At 42.6% G+C, this 21,016-nt stretch overlaps 1 protein-coding gene across 1 annotated transcript; it reads left to right on the top strand.

Moving 5' to 3' along the window:
• Positions 1 to 2,186: 2,186 nt before the first annotated feature.
• On the top strand, positions 2,187 to 16,281 carry LOC137144516 (cytochrome P450 2H2-like). Its single transcript, XM_067534913.1, has 9 exons — positions 2,187 to 2,535; positions 3,756 to 3,918; positions 4,080 to 4,229; positions 7,658 to 7,818; positions 8,738 to 8,914; positions 9,254 to 9,395; positions 10,322 to 10,509; positions 13,110 to 13,251; positions 15,571 to 16,281. The coding sequence occupies exons 1-9, from the start codon at positions 2,356 to 2,358 to the stop codon at positions 15,750 to 15,752; spliced, it is 1,485 nt and encodes a 494-aa protein (XP_067391014.1). The 5' UTR covers positions 2,187 to 2,355; the 3' UTR covers positions 15,753 to 16,281.
• Positions 16,282 to 21,016: the final 4,735 nt, after the last annotated feature.

The raw sequence follows: 21,016 nt of genomic DNA, 5'->3' as shown, positions 1-21,016 counted from the left end.
AGCGGAGGGCAACAAAAATGATTAGGGGGCTGGAGCACAGGACTTATGAGGAGAGGCTGAGGGAACTGGGCTTGTTTAGTCTGCAAAAGAGAAGAGTGAGGGGGGATTTGATAGCGTCCTTTAACTACCTGAAAGGGGGTTCCAGGGAGGATGGGGCTAGGCTGTTCTCGGTGGTGGCAGATGACAGAACAAGGAGCAACAGTCTCAAGTTGCAGGGCGGGAAGTCTATTTTGGACATTAGGAAAAAGTTTTTTACTAGGAGGGTGGTGAAGCACTGGAATGGGTTACCTAGGGAGGTGGTGGAATCTCCATCTTTAGAGGTTTTTAAGCTGAGGCTTGACAAAGCCCTGGCTGGGATGATATAGCTGAGGTTAGTCCTGCTTTGAGCAGGGGGTTGGACTAGATGACCTCCTGAGGTCCCTTCCAGCTCTAATATTCTATGATTCTATGATTCTATCTAACTATGGTGCTCAGAGGAAGAAATTTTTCATAGCCCTGAATGGCATAACAAAGGTGATCTAATTTTTAAGTGTAGACCAGGCCTTGGACATGGCAGTGCATGGCTAGGATGTAGCAAACAAGTGCTAAAGTGAAGAAAATGTCAGTCCCGAGAGAAATGGAGGTTTATCCCTGTAGAGTCAGGATTAAGGTTGTTTGGATGATGATAGACCATAGCTACAGAGTAGAAGACAGTGTCCTGGAAAGGAGTTAGTGTGAAAAGGATTGAGGAGTAGCGGTGGCCAAACTACTCAACACACGCTCCCAGTCAATGTGACACTATGACATACAGGTCTTTTGTGGTCCTTCAATATACAAACAGAGTGTAGGAGAGTAAAGAGTTAAAAGCTGGACAAGTTGTCAGGCCTAAGCTACAGGGAATGGGATCATGGCACAGGCAAACCTTGTTTCTGTTACTTGGTGGGAATTCTAGCTAGAGTCTGTTATCTCTCTTCTTTGCCTCCCTTCCTAGCCATCTGCACAAGGAATGAGGCTAACAAATAACTATTCCCCCTCTTGCTCAAAGGCAAAGAGCATTATCTTCTGTCCCTCCCTTGCATATTGTATACTTTAAAGAATGTTAGTAGGTTTCAAGGTAATGTGCCTATGCTGTATATTCATTTTATAGGTGTCAATGTAACCAAATAAGGGTCTATAGGGAGTTGCTGAAAATGTATAGTTACATACTGTTATGGATAAAAGGACTGTAACGTAACCCCCTCGTTGCTCACTCACTGCGTCAAGGTGGAACGAGCAGGCAATAAAGGGTTCCGTCTCCCCAATCCGCCCCTGGGACAACCTGTTTGCTTATTTCTAACACAGAGGAGAAAGGCAGAAGAAGAATCAGTGACTGGGAGATGAAGCCAGACAGACTCAAATTAGAAATGAGGCATGTTTTTAACAGTGAGGGTGATCAACCACTGGATCTAACTAACAAGTGGAGACTTGTCCATTTCTTGAGGTCTTCACATCGAGATTTGGTGCCTTTCTGGAAGATCTGGTTGTTGTTTATATAGAGGAGGTCAGATTAAATGTTCTAGACTCTTCTGTCTTAATATCTATAACTCGATGTCAGCTCTGCATTTCCAAACTGTGAAACCACTGATTTTCTTTTAAGGGCCACTCTGTCCTGAGGAATTAGTCCCTTCACATCCTGTTTCAATAATTTCTCATGGAACCTAAGCCAAATCTCACTGAAATCAAGGGGAATATTGCCATTTACTTCCAGTTCATGTCATGGATCTCAGGGTCTTACTGTTTCAGTGTGAAACCAAGAATAGTGCAGGATTAGTATAGGAGAGAGGGCAGGGCTGTTTGCAACATTTTTAAAGGTTAACCAAAGTTTGTGAAATCTCAAAAAAAGATACACAATTCAGTTTGAATTTTTATCACATTTTCAGCCTGGTGTTTTTCTTCAGTGTCTACTGATAATCTACCTATATGCTAAATCCTGGATAGCAACATGAAAAGGAATCATCACTGTATGTGTAAAATGTTCCAGAGAGCACCAATTCTGTGAGGAACATTTAACCACAGGGGTGGAAAGAGAGGATGATTTCATAGTAGCTTGGGTTGTTTTACAGAGAATTAGTTTATGATTAATTTTTTGGTCTGTCAATGGTACACCAGGGCAAACAGAGATAACACACCAATAAAAGTTCAAAGGACTTCATTCCTGTTTTGACAACTCCAGTCACTTCTGTTAGTCCAGAGCTTATCTTGTTAATGCAGAGAACCTGCGTGCACTTATTGGCAAATTGCTTGCACCTACTTTTGCTGTGTCCCATATAAAAAGTGAGGAGTCTGAAATACAAATTAATCCCCTGCTAAAATCGAGAATAATTGCTACACTCTGCAATGGAACCTCTGGGAGCAACAACTATTTTCCTGGTTGTTTGTATTTCTTACCTTTTCTTTTCAACATGGAGAAAGATGTCATTTGGATGTGGAAAGCTGCCGCCTGGCCCTCATGCTTTTCCCATCATAGGGAATACACTGCAGCTGAATAAGAAGAATTTGCCCCAACATATAGACGAGGTAAGGGTGTTTTCTCAGTGTCAATTGTTGGGCTGTAGAGCCTAGCTCAAGCCGGTGGCATTGCCACGTTGCTCAGCTCAAAACAATCATTCTTGGATGCTAGATGTAAATTGAGAGGGTGTCTTATTCACAGGTAATCCAGAATGCCCCCCCTCAGCTCCACTGCTATTAGTACGAGCTGTCATGGGGGGGGGGGGACAGGGTGTAGTGGCTCATGTAGGGCAATGACAGTCGACAACCTTGGGCTCTGTTCCTACCTCTGCTACAAGTTACAGGTGGGCATTTGGGAAATTCACTTAAGCTCTTTCTGCCTTAATTACCCCACATGTATAATTGCTCTACATGACAAAACAATGGTAAAGCAGAAACTACAGTTCAACTTTGAAGAAATGACATTTCAACGCTGCATATTACGGCATTTTACTCAGCTCTGCAAACAGAACCTAGTATTGGACAGACAGGTTGGATTCTTTCCTTCTCAGAAAACATCACAAATGAAGGTTGTACAGGACAAATTCTGTCCCCGATTACAGCTTCATTCTCTTTAAATCATGCCCTGAGATACAGATGTGTTTGTTGATTTGCACAGGCTTAATCAGTTGGAAATTGGACTATAATTCCATTGATGATATAAAAAAGGAAACAAAATCTCACATCTCTCTGCCTTTGGCTCTACAGGGCTGACAGGAGTAAAACAAAGGGAAATGCTCCCTTGTCCATTATACAATCATCTGATATGACTGAATAAATGAAGTCAATATGTCTAAGGAGTTAAAAGTGTCATTTTTACACAGCAGTCAAGATCTACATTGAAAGGCCCTATATTAATGCAATCTGCTGTTATAATGAGATAATTGCATAACACAGATAGAATTATCCTTGGAGCACACAAACACACACACACATTTATAGGGGAAAATGTTGAAAATATATTAGTATAACCAAGTGAAGCAGTCAAAATTCATAAAGTCCCAGATCCACCAAGATATGTGGGCCCTAACTCTCATGGAAATCAGCGGAGCTAGGCTCCTAAAGACCAAGGAGGATCAGGGCTGAAATGACCAAGTCTGGGTAGTGATCCATAGTAAAACTTGCCTAGTATTAGTTCAGATGTACGAGAGCGCTTTCATCAGTTTGTAATTTGATCTACTCACATTCTTATCCTTAAAAAAGTGGATTTAAGTTAAAACTGATTGGTCTTTTGTATTAAATTTTTACAGCTCAGTGAAATGTACGGCTCGATTTTCACTATATATTTAGGCTCTGAACCGGTTGTGGTGCTGTATGGATATGAGATTGTGAAGGAAGCTCTGATTGGTCTCGGAGACGAGTTCAGTGGAAGAGGAAGTATGCCCTTGTTTGAAAAATTCGCCCAGGAATCAGGTACTGCAAACAATAACTGCAATGTAACTGTAATGTTGTCTCTTACTAGAACAAAGACACAATGTCAGTTAAGTTGAAGTTGAACCTTTGACTCACCAATGTTTGGGTAGGTTTCAAATAAGCTCTCCCTCCTTTCATTCCTGTTCTCTTCCCGTTTCCAGGTATTGTTTTCAGCAATGGGGAGCGGTGGAAGCAGCTCCGCCGATTTGCCCTCACTAATCTGAGAAATTTTGGGATGGGGAAGAAGAGCATTGAGGAGCGGATCCAGGAGGAAACCCGTTTTCTGATGGAAAGGCTCAGAAACACACATGGTGGGGATTGTTTCACATCCATTGGAAACTAAGGAGTCAGTTAAAGACTTTTCTCTTTCTATTTGTCATGATATTAACTGTTTGGTTCATACGTCTTCTAACTAAAGCCATTAGCTGCACAGATAGCAAACTATGCTATGTAATGGGAAAGTATGTGTGAAAAGTTCCAGAGATGACTAGGTCTGGCTGTTTCTTTCTCACAATTTCTCGCCTCTGATCTGTGACTAATGAGCAAATGGAAAATGTTTATCTTGAGTAGGTAGACACTAATGCAGTGAGCCATATTAGAGCGGGTTAGTTCCAGCGAGTTGGGTTAACAAGACAGCTATGCCTACAGTTTGCTTAGTCTCATTTTTTTTCTCTGCTAGTTGTCTGATACATGTTTGGCAGCTATATTCTAGGGTGCTGGGCTCCACGGGAATGTTTGAAATCACTGTGTAAATTTACAGTGCTTTATAAATGACACTCATTCTCTCCATTCCTTGTGGAACTTAAGGCCTTCACCACCGCCTTCCATCTTTGCCGGTCTTCTGCTGCGGTCTTAGCGTCTTCCAGTGTCAATCTGATTGTTTTCAATTCTGCTTATATTGTGCATTTTCATGTTACTGGTGGTCTACCTTGTCGCCTCTTGTCATGGATGTTCCAGTCCAGTGCCTCTCCAACTATGTTATTCGGATCTTTGTCCATGTATGTCCTAGCCATCAACATTTTCATTCCAGAAGTTCCTGTTCCATTAGTTTTTGTTTCATCTTCCTCCAAGTTCTTCATTTGTGATTTTTTTCTACCCATCTGATATTGAGATTTGTCTAAGGTAGCTGTTTATGAGAATTTGTAGTATAAATAGTAAGGTCTCAATATGTCTCCAAATTTCTGTGTGATATAGTAAGACCGACTTTATAATGGTGCTAAATATTTGAAGTTTAGCTGGGAAGGCAAGATTTTTATTTCTCCAGATTGACTTTTTATAAAGGCATGTTTGGCTTTTGCTATTCTGGCTTTAATATCTTTGTCTGTTCCACCTGTTGTACTTAAGATGCTGCCAAGATACATGAAAGATCAGAGCTCTTCTTTGTCAATCCCAGTGACAATCATAAATTATTATTTATATTCTAATATCTAGCGGTTCCAGCTGATATTGGGGCTCCTTTGCATATGGATTTTTGAACAAATTGTTTGAGACAGTCCCTTCTCCAAGCTTAAATAGACATGAATGAAAAAAGTGGAGGAAATGAACAATTGGCCCCACTATTTTTGAGATGAGGAACTGAGACCCATGCCAGTACCTTAGCCACAAGATTATCCTGCCTTTTAAAACATTTAATGCAACATTAAAGGGTCAAACTAAAGTTGGCTATGCCCACCTGGGTGAATTGTGCGTGGGAAAGGAGAATGCACAGAGATCGTTCCCCAACCCTAGCAAAGAGACAAGAGAGAGCCACTTCACTTCTGCTGCTGCTGCTACTTGTGCACCGTAAGCCAAGGGGCAGCTATTGCTGTTGGGAATGAGTCATGGCTATCGGAGGAGGTCCAGGAAAGAGGCAAATATCGTGTCCATCTTTAAAAAAGGGAAGAAGGTGGATCTGGGGAACTCTACAAATCAGTCAGCCTCACCTCAGTTGCTGGAAAAATCATAGAGCAGGTCCTCAAGGAATCCAATTTGAAGCACGTGGAGGAGAGAAAGGTGATCAGGAAGAGTCAGCAAGGAATTACCAAGGGCAAGTCATGTCTGACCAACCTGATTGACTTCCATGACAAGATGACTGGCTATGTGGATGTGGGGAAAGCAGTGGATGTGATATACCTTGACTTTAGCAAAGTTTTTGATATGGTTTCCCACAATAGTTTTATCAGCAAGTCAAACAAGTATGGGTTGGAAGAATGGATTATAAAATGGATAGAAAGCTGGCTGGATCATCAGGCTCAATGGGTAGTGATCAACAGCTTGATGTCTAGCTGGCAGCTGGTATCATGCAGAGTGCCCCAGGGGTTGGTCTGGGGCCAGTTTTGTTCAACAGCTTATCAATGATCTGGAGGATGGGGTGGATTGTACCCTCAGCAAATTTGCAGATGACACTAAGCTCGTGGGAGTGGCATATACACTGGAGGGCAGGGATAGGATACAGAGTGACTTAGATAAATTGGAGGATTGGGCCAAAAGAAATCTAATGAGGTTCAACAAGGACAAGTGCAGAGTCCTGCGTTCTGGATGGAAGAATCCCAGGCACTGCTGCAGACTGGGAACCGACTGGTTAGGCAGCAGAAAAGGACTTGGGGGTTAAAGTGGAGCTGGCTATGAGTCAATAGTGTGCCCTGGTTGCCAAGAAGGCTAATGGCATATTGGTCTGCATTAGTAGGAGCATTGCCAGCAGATTGAAGGAAGTGATTATTCCCCTCTATTCGGCACTGCTGAGTCCATATTTGGAATATTGTGTCCATCTTTGTGCCCCCCACTACAGAAAGGTTGCGGAGAAATTGGAGACAGTCCAGCGGAGGGCAAAGAAAATTATTTGGGGGCTGGGGCACATGACTTATGAGGAAACACTGAGGGAACTAGGCTTGTTTAATCTGCAGAAGAGAAGAATGAGCAAGGATTTGATAGCAGCCTTCAAGCCCCTGAAGGGGGGTTTCAAAGAGGATGCAGCTAGGCTGTTCTCAATGGTAGTAGATGACAGAACAAGGAGCAATGGTCTCAAGTTGCAGTGGGGGAGGGCTGTGTTGGATATTAGGAAAAACTTATTCACTAGGAGGGTGGTGAAGCACTGGAATCAGTTACCTAGGGAGGTGGTGGAATCTCCATCTTTAAAGGTTTTTAAGGCCTAGCTTGACAAAGCCCTGGTTGGGATGATTTAGTTGGGGATGGTCCTGCTTTGTGAAGGGGAGTTGGACTAGATGATCTCCTGAGGTCTCTTTGAGCCCTTATCTTCTATGATTCTGTGGGTCAAAGAGACTTGACAGGATAGAGAAACGAGCAAGGGTCAGGGGCCTGAAGAAAATGCTGCTTCTGGATGTTCTCCATGAACACTGTGGTTTCAGGTCAGAGGGTGAACATTTGTAGCTAATTCCCATGTGCTGTGCTGGTCCCTCTGACATTGCAGCCCCAGGTTAACTCTCAGTTACCAGCCCTGTGTGTTCCTTTTGCTTACGAGGAAAGGAGAACCTGAAATGGAAACTAAAATGTCACTGATGAGCTAGTGGGAAAGTCAGCCTCTCCAGTTGCGTTACCAGCAAACAAAGTGGCAAGTGTTTGTTTAATTTAGCGTGTGAGGGGTCAGAGTGGGAATTGGGACAGCCCTAACTCACCCTCACCAGGGACTGTCACAGACAGCCCCACCCTGAGTCCTGCCCAGTGGTGGGAGAGCCACAACTTTCCAGTGACTCTGATGCTGAGGTTGAAGGCACTGAATTAAAACTGACTCTTTTTGATCCAGAGCGACCTTTTGACCCCACCCTCTTCCTCACCCATGCTGTCTCCAATGTCATCTGCTCCATTGTCTTTGGGGACCGGTTTGACTATGAAGATAAGAAATTTGTGACATTAATTAATCTTATAGAGGAAAATGGCAACATTCAACGCTCTCGCTGGACAGCGGTATGTTCCGGAGCTTATTCTATGCTTCTCATGTGTATGGAGGGAGGGGACAGAGGTATCTTTCTTGAACTATTAATTTCCCCTGAACAAGTGTTATTTCAGATTCCCATAATGGTCTCCTTCTCCTCGTTAGGCTGCTGCTACAGCCAAACCCAGCCTCAGACTTGTTTCTAAGAGTTGTTTTGTCAGGGAATTTAAACACTTCATTAGCTCAGAATTAAGGTTGCTCGAGGATATTCTGTATCAACACAATTGGTAAATATCAAGGAAATCATCAACAAAAATACTGATATCAACACTAATCACAATTCAGACAACCTAGCATGTAGGCAGTGTGATACGTGAACATGATCACATTTCTCACTGACAAAGCAAACCTCTTTCTTGTGTCTGGCTGACAACCAGCCATCATGACCAGGCCCATCATTGACAACCTCACCAAATGCACAGTGATGGGCCAAACTCTCTGCTGACATAACTCAGTCAAAGTAAATGAAGTTACAACAGCAGGGAATTTGGCCCTTTAACTGACACCTCTGGAAGTCTAAGGTATATTTTCCTTTTAAAGTCTATAATGGTTTATTATTTCCTGAGAAAATCTGTGGTCAGAGCTAAGGTTGGGTATTGGAGTATTTTTTTGTTTTAAGAAAAGGATATGTATAGTGGAGATGGTTTTATGTTGGAAAAAGTGGATTGTATCTTAGCTGATATAACTGAATGTCACTGTGATTTTTGTGAGAAATTTATGTATGTTGGGTACCTACATTAGTAGAGTTTGCAACATTCTTTTGAATCCATTTGGATAAGACGCTGCCACAGAAGTATTGGATTGCACTGGTGCAGTTGAGTCATTTGAGTGAACACTGTGGTTATCTGTTGTGTCCAGATTCAAGGTGTGTTTTCCTTTCAATCTTTATAGCTGTATAATTTTTTCCCAACTCTCATGGATTTCCTACCTGGGCCTCACCAGAGACTATTTAAAAATGCTGAGAAGTTCAGAAAATTTGTTCTGGAGAGAGTGAAAGAGCACAAAGAGTCTCTGGATCTCAATTGCACTCGAGACTTCATCGATGCTTTCTTCATCAAAATGGAAGAGGTATGTGAGGGCAGCAGCCCTTTCTGTTTACTATGTAACATCAGATTAGACATATCACGGGGATTAATTTGTAAAGTAGTAACAGAGTACATGATTTGGAGAAGACCTGAAAGGGAGACATGGTCTGTGCTCAAAGAATGTACATTATAATAGTCTGTAATGCTGCTGTAATCTCAGGTGATATGGGCCATTTGTGGAGGAGTTTTATAATGATGACCCCAATTGGGGTCCTAAAATGGGTCCCCTATTGGGTAGAAGATAACACTTTTTTTGCCTATAAGAATATATCCTGAAGTCTTACAGTCAAAAATCAAAGATCTTCACCAAATCTTTTTACAGGAGCAAAAGAATGGCCAGTCAGATTTTACTGTAGAAAGTTTGGTACGAAGCAGTGTAGAGTTATTTGTCGCTGGAACAGGGACAACCAGCATCACCCTGAAATTTGGACTCCTGCTTCTTCTGAAATACCCGGAAATAGAAGGTAACAGACTCTCTCTCTCTCTCTCTCTCTCTTCTCACAAAATGTTAGCTCCTAGGGAGGCGTGAGGAATGCACGGACCAGTAAATGGATCCAGAGTGTCTCCCCTTCAGTCACCAGATCAGGCCTGGCCTAGCAGTGACCATGTTAGTACCAGGTCGTGGTTGTTCACTGGTTTATGTGAAGTGAGTTGAAGATGTGTTGTGGGCTTTCCTACTCCAGTTCCCTGTAAGCAGGCGTTCTCATCCAAATAGCACTTCTACAACAGGCATTAATTGTCATCATATAGACAGTCTGTGCCAAGGGTCCAAAGGCCGAATGGGCCCTTGTGACTGAATTCCTCTCTCAGATCCTGATCAGTGTTGAGGGTCCCAGGCTGGGGGAAGGCAGCCATGACGAGGGGGCCTCTGTTCTCACTGACCACGCTGTGCCTGCGCTGAGAGTAACAGATACCTTCACACTCCAGGCATGTGACATGGCAAAGTCCTTGTGCCTTCAGATTTCACCGGCTTGTCAGTGTCAGCACTAGGTAAGGTTTTAAATCAAAGCTCTGCCAGTGCTAGAGACTATGCACAGAGCAGGCAAATTCCTAGCTCATGGTCTTCCCCCACCTGCACATGGATGAGTGACTTTGGGGGGGGGAAAGCTTTACGACCGATCTCTTACTGAGCAGTTTGTTATAGGTGCTGCTGGTAACATCCCATTCTGTCTAGTCTGTAATGTAACAAGGCATGAGTAAAACCCCTGCCCTGTAATTACGTTATTAGCACGTTGTCACAGCTGCCATGGACAGTAGCTTCTGTAGCACAGAAATGATCAGTTTTGTTAGAATCTCAGTTTGTATGCAGACCATGGGACAGAATGGTGGGCAAATCTATGGGAGTCCTGTTCTTTCCCATTATTGTTAAACTGCATTAATCTGGTGATAGAGAAAGTTCATGAAGAGATTGACCGTGTGATTGGCCGAAGCCGAAGCCCCTGCATGGCAGATCGAAGCCAGATGCCCTACACAGATGCTGTGGTACATGAGATCCAGAGATACTTTGCCCTTGTCCCACTTGGTGTTCCACGTGCTGTGACTAAAGATGTTCATCTCAAACAGTACATTATTCCCAAGGTCAGTTCTCAGTGTGTCTGGGAAAGGTTGAGTGCCTCTACCTTGGTCTCTCTTTAATTTTGAATAGAAATGATTCAACTAGATTGTGTGTGTGGGAGTTTTTGCTGATTTATCAATCATGTACCAATTATTATTGAATCCCTCCAAGCCTCTGCATGAAGCAGGACAGCAGTTTGTAGTTTTCAGGTTTTTCTTTCCTTTCAGGAATGTGTTTCTGATCATAGATGTGTGGAGAATAAATTTAGCAATGGCACTCAGCTAAGATTTTGATCTCAAACCAGTGTGTGCAAACATTCGTCTGTTTTGAGGCAAAAGGGATTTTGTTTCTGGGAACATTTCTTGGCACAGTTAGTTCACAAATGAAGCAAAATAGCAAATGCAAATGAGCAATGACTGAATATGTTCATAAAGCATTGGCGCCCTCCCCATCTTTCCTTATCTCTGGAACTGAATGCAAGCCAATCAATACAAATACAACAAGAAACAAAAACTACACTTCAAGATTAGGGTATTGTCAGAGCTTGACTCACTGTTACAAATGTTTTCTTGGTTTTTGTTGACTAAATAATGAAAAATAGATTTGGATTTTTAATAAATAGACTAATAGTTTGGAAGGCCAGAGATGACCGTCGTCTAGTTTGACCTTCTTTATAACACAGGCCACAGAAGTTGTCAAGATCAGATCTTTTAGAAAAACAGCCAATCTTGATTTTAAAAAATTGTCATGGGTGGAGAATCCATCACGACCCTTGGCAAATTGTTCCAATGGGTAATTATTCTCACTGTTAAAAATGTACACCTTATTTCTAGTCTGAATTTGTCTAGATTCATCTTCCAGCCATTGGATCATGTTCGACTTTTCTCTACTAGATTGAACAGCCCATTATTAAATATTTGTTTCCCATGTAGATATTTACAGACTGTAATCAAGTCACTCCTTAACCTTCTTTTCGTTAAACTAAATAGATTGAGCTCCTTGAGTATATCACTATCCTTTAATCCTTTGAATTGTGGGCACCAGAACAGGAAACTATTCCAGCAGCGGTTTCACCAGTGTCAAATACATAGGCAAAATAATCTCTCTTCTCCTACTTGAGATTCCCCTGATTCTGCATTCCAGGATAGCATTAGCTTATTTCACCACATTGGGTTACAGTAGGAGCTCATGTTCACCTGGTTATCTATCACAACCCCCAAATCTTTTGAAGAGTCACGGCTTCTTGGGATAGAGGCCCTGTCCTCTAAGTATGGCCTACATTCTTTGTTCTCAGATGCATACATTTACATTTAGCTGTATTAAAATTCATATTGTTTGTTTGCCCATTTTACCAAGAAAGCTAGATTGCCCTGAATCAGGGACCTATCCTTTTCATTATTTACCATTCCCCCAATTTTTGTGTCATCTGCAAACATTATCAGTGGTGATTTTGTGTTTTCTTCCAGGTTATTGATAAAAATATTAAAAGGCATAGGTCCAAGAATCAGTCCCTGCAGGACCCCACTGAAAACAGACCCACTCAATGACAATTCTCTATTTCAAATTAAAATCTGAGACCTATAATTTAGCCAGTTTTTAATGCATTTAATATTTGCCATATTAATTTTATAGTGTTCTGGTTTTTAATCAAAATGTTGTGCGATATCAAGTCAAATGCCTTATAGAAGCATAAATATATAATATGTTGCCATTACTACACTTATCAACCACACTTGTAATCTCATTAAAAAAAAATCAAATTGGTTTGACAATTTATTTTCCATAAATCTTTGTCAATTTGCATTAATTACATTATCCTCCTTTAGTTCTTCATTAATCTAGTCCCATAACATCTGCTCCATTATCTTGCTTGGGATTGCTATGAGGCTGATAAGAGGCTGATTACCCAGGTCATTCCACTGAGCCTTTTTAAAAAATGACACAGTATTAGCTTTCTTCCAATCTTCTGGAACTTCCCCAGTGCTCCAAGATTTAATTGAAAAGCAACATTAATGGTCCAGCATGCTCATCGTCCAGCTCTTGTAAAACTCTTGGATGCAAGTTCTCTGGACCTGCTGATTTCAAAATGTCTAATTGCAGTAGCTCTGTTTAACATCCTCCACAAATACCAGTGGACAGAGATACAAGTCCATAAGGTACAATTGTGAACATCTAGTCTGACTTCTATAACACAGGCTATAGAACTTCTGCCAAATAATTCCTTTGATGTAGCTTCTCTCGCACTGGTAGGGGTATTTCACTAGGTCTGACATGCTGAATAATAATAATACTTAGCTCCTGTATCTCAAAGCACTTTACAAAGAGGAGATAGTATCACTATCCCCATCTTACAAATGGGGTGACAAGGGTTTGGATACTCAAAGTGATGTGCCGAAAGGCACTCAGTGTATCACTGGCAGAACTAGTAGTAGTACAAACGGTGGACTGCAGTTCAGTGGGATTAGCTGTGCTCATGAAATTTTAATATTTCTGCTTTTGGTTGAAAGCATGAAGTTCAGGGGATGCAAGGAAATGAAGAAAAACAAAGATGGGTCCCACAGTCCAACTCAGTGTTTTGGATAGTATCCACTTTAACTCTTTTCTTCTTCATTTGCTAATTCAGGGCACAACGATATTCCCTGCACTGAAATCAGTTCTATATGACAGCAAAGAATTTCCAAACCCAGAGCAATTTAACCCAAAACATTTCTTGGATGAAAATGGTGCCTTTAAGAAGAGTGACTACTTCATGCCTTTTTCTGCAGGTAAAAGTAGCCATTTTTATTTCAGATTCCAGGCTGTCTGCTAGCTCTGTCTTGAAGGTACTAGCAGCTCTCAGACTGTTTTGTGAATAGTGTTTTCAGGTGGTCTGTGAATCAGAGTCTCTCATTCGAACAAAGCATCTATCAGTCTTTAAAGGGTGTCACTTCCTGCTCCTCATTTTCTGAAGTGAACTTTTTAAGTAACTACACACTCTGCTCTCTTCACTTTGCCTGGCAACTTCATGTTTTCTTTATCTGGTAGTTATCTCATACGATTTAATCTGTGATCAAATGTGCAGACAACACTAAAATTGAAGGGAGTGTCAAATATATGGTAAGACAAAGCCAAATTTGCAGTCATCTGGAGAGATATCATAGAATTATAGAAATGTAGGGCTGGAAAGGACCTTGAGAGGTCATCAGGTCCAGCCCCCTGCAGAACCACATAAAGATAGACCATCTATGACAGGTATTTATCCACCAAGTTCTTAAAAACCTCCAGTGATGAGGATTCTATAATCTCCCTTGGAAGCCTGTTCCAGAGTTTAACTACCCTTATAGTTAAAAAATATTTTCCTAATCTCTAACCTAAATCTCCCTTGCTGCAGATTAAGCCAATTACTTCTTGTCCTACCTTCAGTGGACAAGGAGAAAATTGATTCCCATTCTTTTTATAATGGCCATTAACGTATTTGAAGACTACCAGGTTCCTCCTCAGTATTCTTTTCTCAAGACTAAACTTGTCCTGTTTTTTTAACCTTTCCTCAGAGATCAGTTTTCTAAACCTTTTATCATTTTTATTGCTCTCCTTGGGACTCTCTCCAATATATTCACATCTTTCCTAAAGCATGGATCCCAGGACTGAACATGGTACTCCAACTGAGACCTCACTAGTGCTGAGCAGAGCATGACAATTACCTCCCATGTCTTAGATACGACACTCCTGTTAATAAATATGTTAATAAGAATGTTATTAGCCTTTTTTGCAACTGCATCACATGATTGACTTCTATTCAACTTGTGATCCACTGCAACCCCCAGATTCATTTCAAAGGTACTACTGTCTGGCCTGTTATTCCCAATTTTATAGTTGTAAAATATTATAAGCATACTCTCCACTCCATTATCCAAGTCATTAATGAAAATATTGAATAAAACTACACTCAAGAAAGACCTTTGCGGGACTTAATTAGATACACCATCCCAGTTTGAAAGCAAACCATTGATAGTTGCAGGGAAATGGATAGCTAAAGTTTTCAATCAGTTGGGTGCCCACATTATAGTAATCTCATCTAAACCACATTTCCCTACTTTGCTAGGGGACTCTGTTCTCTAGGCTAGTAACCCTGTGAAAGAACAAAATCAGGATGGTTTGGTCTGATTTGCTCTTGACAAATCCGTGCTGGCTATTCCTCAAAGCCCTATTATGTTCTATGTACTTACTAATTGATTATTTCATAATTTGTTCCAGTATCTTTCCAGGATGACTGGTCTATAGTTCCCCAGGTCCTCTTTTTTTTTCTCCTTGTTAAAGATAGCTATTATGTTCCACCAGCTCCAGCCTTCTGGCACCTCACCCGTCCTATATGAGCTCTCAAAGATCATTGCTAACAGTTCTGAGGTTGCTTCAGCTGGTTCCTTAAATTAATTGGGCCCAGCCAACTTGAATACATCCAACTTACCTAAATACTCTTTAACCTGTTCTCTCCCTATTTTGGAGTGTGTTCCTTCCCCCTTGTTGTTAATATTAATTGTGTTGGATATCTGGTCACCATTAACCTCTCTAGTGAAGGCTTGAAGCATAAGGGGCATTAAATACCTCGGCCTTCTTGATGTCACCAGTTAGGGGCTATTTTACTTCTCTGTTTCCTTCTAAGCAACTGAGCTTCCCTGTCACTCTATTAACAGTACCTTTGGAGCCTTCTTCCTCCATTCTGCTATTCTGGATGCCTGCACCTTTCTACTTCTTACTTCTCCACTTCGACTCAATCACTACCACGTCACTCCCCCAGAGAATTGTTTAGCTCATTTGGGAAGTGGTTAATCTATTCCTCAAACCGCACATCTTCCCACCCCTCACCCTAAAGTGGCAATATAAGGAACTCAAACCTTTGAATAATCAGTGTATGGCTTCTTAAATCCCAGTTCACTTTTAGACCATCCTGAACTCTGAGAGACAGCCATTATCCTCCATGTACTTACCTTGAATTACTCTGTGCATCTAATTTTAATCTTGAGATTTTGCTTCCTTAATAACCATATTTAAAATGTGCTGGAAAGAAAGCTCTCCAGCATCAACTCATAATTCCTTTTTCATTGCAGGGAAACGGATTTGTGTGGGAGAGGGTCTGGCTCGGATGGAGCTCTTTTTGGTACTGACAATGATTTTGCAGAACTTTACCTTGAAACCTCTCGTTGACCCCAAAGACATTGATATAACTCCTGTAACGAGTTTTGTGTCAAATGCACCAAAATCATACCAACTCTGTGTTCTTCCTCGATAGAGGTTACCTCTATATCCTAGACTTGTGCATGAATTTGATATTCTTTGATTCGGGACTCATTTACACAGTAACAGAAAGGAATTTATTGTCTTGAAACAAACAGATAAATCACTAGTTTTTATGTAACTAGGATTTAACAAAATTAAGTGTAACATGAAAAATTAACTATATGATTGACTCAAAAAGCCAAGTACAATCATGTAGTGTAGTCAGACAGGCTCAGGTGTGAACAGAAGTTGGGTATGTTTTCAGTTCGTTTGTGATGCGGTTGACAAGTATGGAAACTTCTTTAGACAACTGTAAGACTTCTTTGTTGACAAGGAGTTAGTAACAGTGTCCAGCCTTTGAGCTCTGATCTGCCAATGAGATAAAATTATGATAGTGTGATGCTTTTGGCTCGACGTCCTGCTTCGATAGTCAGAATTTCTGTGGCTTTGGACTGAACTAGAGTTCTCCCTCCCCGCTCGTTCATGCAATTTGCACTAAGGGCAGTGTTAATAAAGGTGCTTCTCATTAATTTTCCAACTCACCTCAAGACTTCAAAATATTTACATTTTTCTGTAGTTTTATGATCCATATTCCCAGGCTGGGACCAAGATGGGAGGTGCAGATTTCTTCACCACATACTTGCTGAACCAACAAGAGGGGATGCCATTTTAGATTTGGTATTGGTGTGTAGTGAGGACCTTATAGAAGAACTGGTTGTAGAGGACAACCTTGGTTCAAGTGATCATGAGCTAATTCATTTTAAACTACATGGGCGGATAATCAAAAATAGATCTGCAACTAAGGTCCTTGATTTCAAAAGAGCTATCTTTAAAAAAAATAAGGGAATTAGTTAGGGAAGTGGACTGGACTGAAGAATGCAAGGATCTGAATGTGGGAGGAGGCTTGGAGTTACTTTCTGCAGCTTTGACTTAAAGTATCTGAAGCCTGCATCCCCAGCAAGGGGAAAAAATTCATAGGGAAGGATTCCAGACCAACCTGGATGAGCACACTTCTCAAATAGGTGATTAAGAGAAAGCAGAAAGCCTGCAAGAAGTGGAAGATGGTATGGATCAGCAAGGAAAGCTACATCTTGGAGGTCAGAAAGTGTAGGAATAAAGTGAGAACTGCCAAAAGCCAAGTAGAGTTGGACCTTGCAAAGGGAATTAAAACCAATAATAAAATGTTTCATAGCCATATAAATAAAAAGAAACCAAGGAAAGAAGAAGTAGGACTGTTAAGCACTGAGAATGGGGTGCAGATTGAAGATCATCTAGGCATGGGTCAGCATCTAAACAAATACTTTGCCTCGATTTTTAATGAGACTAATGAAGAATTTAGGGATAGTGGTGGGGTAGCTAATGGCAACCGGGAATATGGAATTAGAAATGACCACATCCGTGATGGAAGTCAAACTGAAACAGCTTAATGGGACTAAATCGGTGGGGAAGGGGAAATAATCTCCAGCCAAGAATATTGCAGTAAGTGGCATGGTAAATTGAAAGCCCAGGAGCAAGGATTTTTAATGACCCTGTAAACTCTGGGGTTGTACCCTATGACTGGAGAATTGCTAATATAGTTCTTATTTTTTAAGAAAGGAGGGTGGGGGAAAGTGATCCAGGAAAACTATAGGCCTGTTAGTTTGATCTCAATTGTATGCAAAGGCTTGGAACAAATTTTGAAAGAGAAAGTAATTAAGGACATCGAACTAAATGGTAACTGGCATAAAATACAACACAGTTTTACAAAAGGGAGATTGTGCCAAACCAGCCTGATCATCTCCTTTTGAGAAGATAACTGATTTTTTTTTAGTTGGTGGGTAACCCCTTTGGGACTTAGAGAGCATAGCCCCTTTAAATTTTTGCCCTGAGGGGTGGAAGTGCTGATAGTCGCAGAGAGAGAGGGAGGGAGGGTGTATGTGTTTGGAGCAGCCAGAGGCTCTCACAGAGTGAAGCAGCCGAGAACCTGCCCAAAGCCTGGGAGGGACAGAATGACTGACTGGTGACACCCCAGGACAGGACCCAGGAGGAGCACCGTGCCGGGGAGGAATCACCCAAGAAGGACAAATCGGAGCTGGACCCAGTATCATTGCTGCCCAGATCTGGCTGGTGCCATGAGTCCTGGGGCCAGTGCCCTTGCACTGGTAATAAGGAGGGAGGTCTTAGCTAGCTAAGTCTGTGGTATCACTGGGCCTGTGGGGCCTTGTGTTGAATGTAACCCTATTTTACCACTCCCTCTATCTTTCCCCCTGTTGTTTTTCTCCATTCATCTGTCTGTAAATCAATATTTCCCTCTCCTACATTCACTGTAGTTTTCTGGTGTGTGTGTGTTCAAGCCGAGAGAGTGGGTGGTGGGGAGGGGGGTTGGAACAGGCGCCCCTGGGGTGGAAGGGACTTTCCCTCTGCATTCTTGCAGGCGCCTGTTCCTGGCCAGAGCTACCTGCAGAGCAGACTCCATATTGGCCACAAAGGCGCTAAAGTTACAAAAGGAAATGCAGTAGATCCAATCTTCCTGGATTTCACTAAGGAATTTGCTACAGTTCCACGTGGCAACTTCATAGTTAACTTGGAGAAGATGGGCATTAATATGAGAATTGAAGGTGGGGGTAAGGAACTGGTTAAAAGGGAGAGTATAACAGGTCGTACTGAAAGGTGACTGTCAGGCTGGAGGGAGCTTACTAGTGGAGTTCCTCAGGGACTGGTCTTGGGGCCAATCTTATTGAACATTTTATTAATAATCTTGGAACAAAAAGTGGAAGTGTGCTAATAAAATTTGCGGATGACAAAAAGCTGGGAGGCATTGCCAATATGGAGGAGAAGAGGAATATCACATCTGGGCGACCTTAAAAACTGGGATAGAATTATAGAACGATAGCAGATTAGGGTTGGAAGGGACCTCAGGAGATCATCTGGTCCAACCCCCTGCTCAAAACAGGACTAACCTCAGCTAAATCATCCCATCCAGGGCTTTGTCAAGCCGCAGCTTAAAAATCTCTAAGGATGGAGATTCCACCACCTCCCTAGGTAACCCTTTCCAGTGCTTCAACACCCTCCTACTGACAAACTTTTTCCTAATATCCAACCTAGACCTACCACACTGCAACTTGAGACCATTGCTCCTTGTTCTGTCACATACTACCATTGAGAACAGCCTAGCTCCATCCTCCCTGGAACCCCCTTTCAGGTAGTTAAAGGCTGCTATGAAATCCCCCCCTCATTCTTCATTTCTGCAGACTAAACAAGCCCAGTTCCCTCCACCTCTCCTCATAAGTCTTGTGACCTAGACCCCAATCATTTTTGTTGCCCTCTGCTGGACTCTCTCCAATGTGTCCACATCTTTCCTGGAGTGGAGGGTTCGAAACGGGACACAATACTCGAAATGTAGCCTCAGCAATGCCGAATAGAGGGGAATAATCACTTCCCTCCATCTGCTGGCAGTGCTCCTACTAATGCAGCCCAATATGCTGTTAGCCTTCTTGGCAACCAGCGCACACTGCTGACTCATATCCAACTTCTTGTCCACTGTAACACCCAGGTCCTTTTCTGCAGAACTGCTGCCTAGCCAGTCTGTCCCCAGTCTGTAGCTGTGCATGGGATTCTTCCATCCTAAGTGCAAGACTCTGCACTTGTCCTTGTTGAACCTCATCAGATTTCTTATGGCTCAATTCTCCAATTTGTCTAGATCACTTTGTATCCTATCCCTGCCCTCCAGTGTATCTATCACTTCCCCTCCCCACCCCCCAGCTTAGTGTCATCTGCGAACTTGCTGCTTTTACAAAGAGCTGCATGCCCTGGTTGGCAGAGACCCCACCCCCACCTCACACACCAGCATAGATACCTCAGAGGAGCCCAGGTCACAGGCCCCTGCCATGAACAAGAAGAGAAGAAGGTGGACAAAGAAGAGGAAGAGTACGGGGGACAGGCAACTTGGGGTGTGGGGGGGGACAGCTGTGCTGTGAGCCAGGACTCGTTTTTGACTCCACCACAGTCCAGCCAATCCCAGCAGTCAAGCACCTGCAAGCCCAAGCAGGGGAAGGAACCTCAGGTAAATGTGTAAATAAATTTCCTATTACAGTTAAGATTCCCCCAACTTTATCAGGGCCCAGCCACCAACTTTTCATTAATTGACTCATATTAGAAGAGGTAGACAAACAATAAACAGAAGCAGAGTTACCCCTATGCGGGTACGGGTGGACCCCTATGCGGGAAGGGATGGACCATGCGGAGCAGTGTGTTTATGTCCCTTGAATCTGCCTGAGAGAGCTCAAGGAAACTCCCACTACAATGACAGCTTTATATCTTCCTCCCCAGTAGGTCACTTTCCTACACCAGTTGACGATAACTTCGGCAGGCACCATTGCAGGAAACGGGCTAGCAACACACGGGCCAGGGTGACATTGGGAGGCCAGAGCAGCTGTGCTGTCTTCACCGTTGTTGCCCTCAGGAGTGAGGTATCAAGTAAAACCGTCACCACCCTGTGGAAAATGTTGGCAGTCTTCAGTGCCATTGCCCTATACTCAGTTTCATGCATCCCAGCAATTCCCTCCTCATTTCCCTTACCACTGGTGGGTCATACTCCCCATGGCTGATGCTGTTCCCCCTCCACTCCCATGAAACAACTGATTCAGATAAGGAAGAGTAAAAAGAGGATGTAGGGAGACACATTCTTTGAGATCCTGCAACCCAGTGCTGCATAAGATCTTGAATAGAGGGCCTGGAGAGTGAACGTTGCAGACAGCCTAGAGAAGAAATGAGTGGAGAGGAGAAAAGTTCAGGAATCTCAGTATGAAAAGGTAAGGGCAATGCACCAGGACATAATGGGGTTTCTCTGGCAGCAAACTCAGATGCTGCAGAACTCCTCCAGGTTCAACAATTCCGAGCTTGACGAGCTTGGCACACAGATCCAGGAATGTGGCCTTGCGCATCCAAAAGTTCTGCAATCACCACTCGTCATCCCAAACCTATATTACCATGTGATCCCACCAGTCCGTGCTTGTTGCTTGTGCCCAGAAGAGGTGCTCTACCATCTGCAACTGCTCTGTGAACATCAACAACAACAGTGAATTAGTGCTCACTGTGTCTCACAGCAAACTGACTGCCAGAAAATCATCATGTTCCCCGTGGTACTTTTTGCAGTTCTGTAAATTCTGGAGGATTGTGTGGCACATGCACTCGTGGTGAGTAAGCAGAGCGCTGACACAGGAAGCCAAGTGTGCACACACACAAGCAATATACTAACTTGGGCAGCTTTATGCTGATGTAACTTGCATCGGCAAAACT

Source organism: Emydura macquarii, unplaced genomic scaffold (assembly GCF_026122565.2).
Source record: "Emydura macquarii macquarii isolate MOO-44397 ecotype Brisbane River unplaced genomic scaffold, CSIRO-AGI_Emac_v2 contig_67, whole genome shotgun sequence".
NCBI classification, from domain to species: domain Eukaryota; kingdom Metazoa; phylum Chordata; order Testudines; family Chelidae; genus Emydura; species Emydura macquarii.
The sequence above is the reverse complement of the archived record's forward strand: the minus strand, read 5'-3'. Positions and strand labels throughout refer to the sequence as shown.

Excerpts from the sequence above, each read along its gene's own strand:
- LOC137144516 (XM_067534913.1), top strand. The coding sequence starts at position 2,356 with ATGGAACCTCTGGGAGCAACAACTATTTTCCTGGTTGTTTGTATTTCT. Across the intron at positions 3,919-4,079 it reads AAAATTCGCCCAGGAATCAG|GTATTGTTTTCAGCAATGGG; the intron begins GTACTGCAAACA and ends TCCCGTTTCCAG. Across the intron at positions 7,819-8,737 it reads AACGCTCTCGCTGGACAGCG|CTGTATAATTTTTTCCCAAC; the intron begins GTATGTTCCGGA and ends CAATCTTTATAG.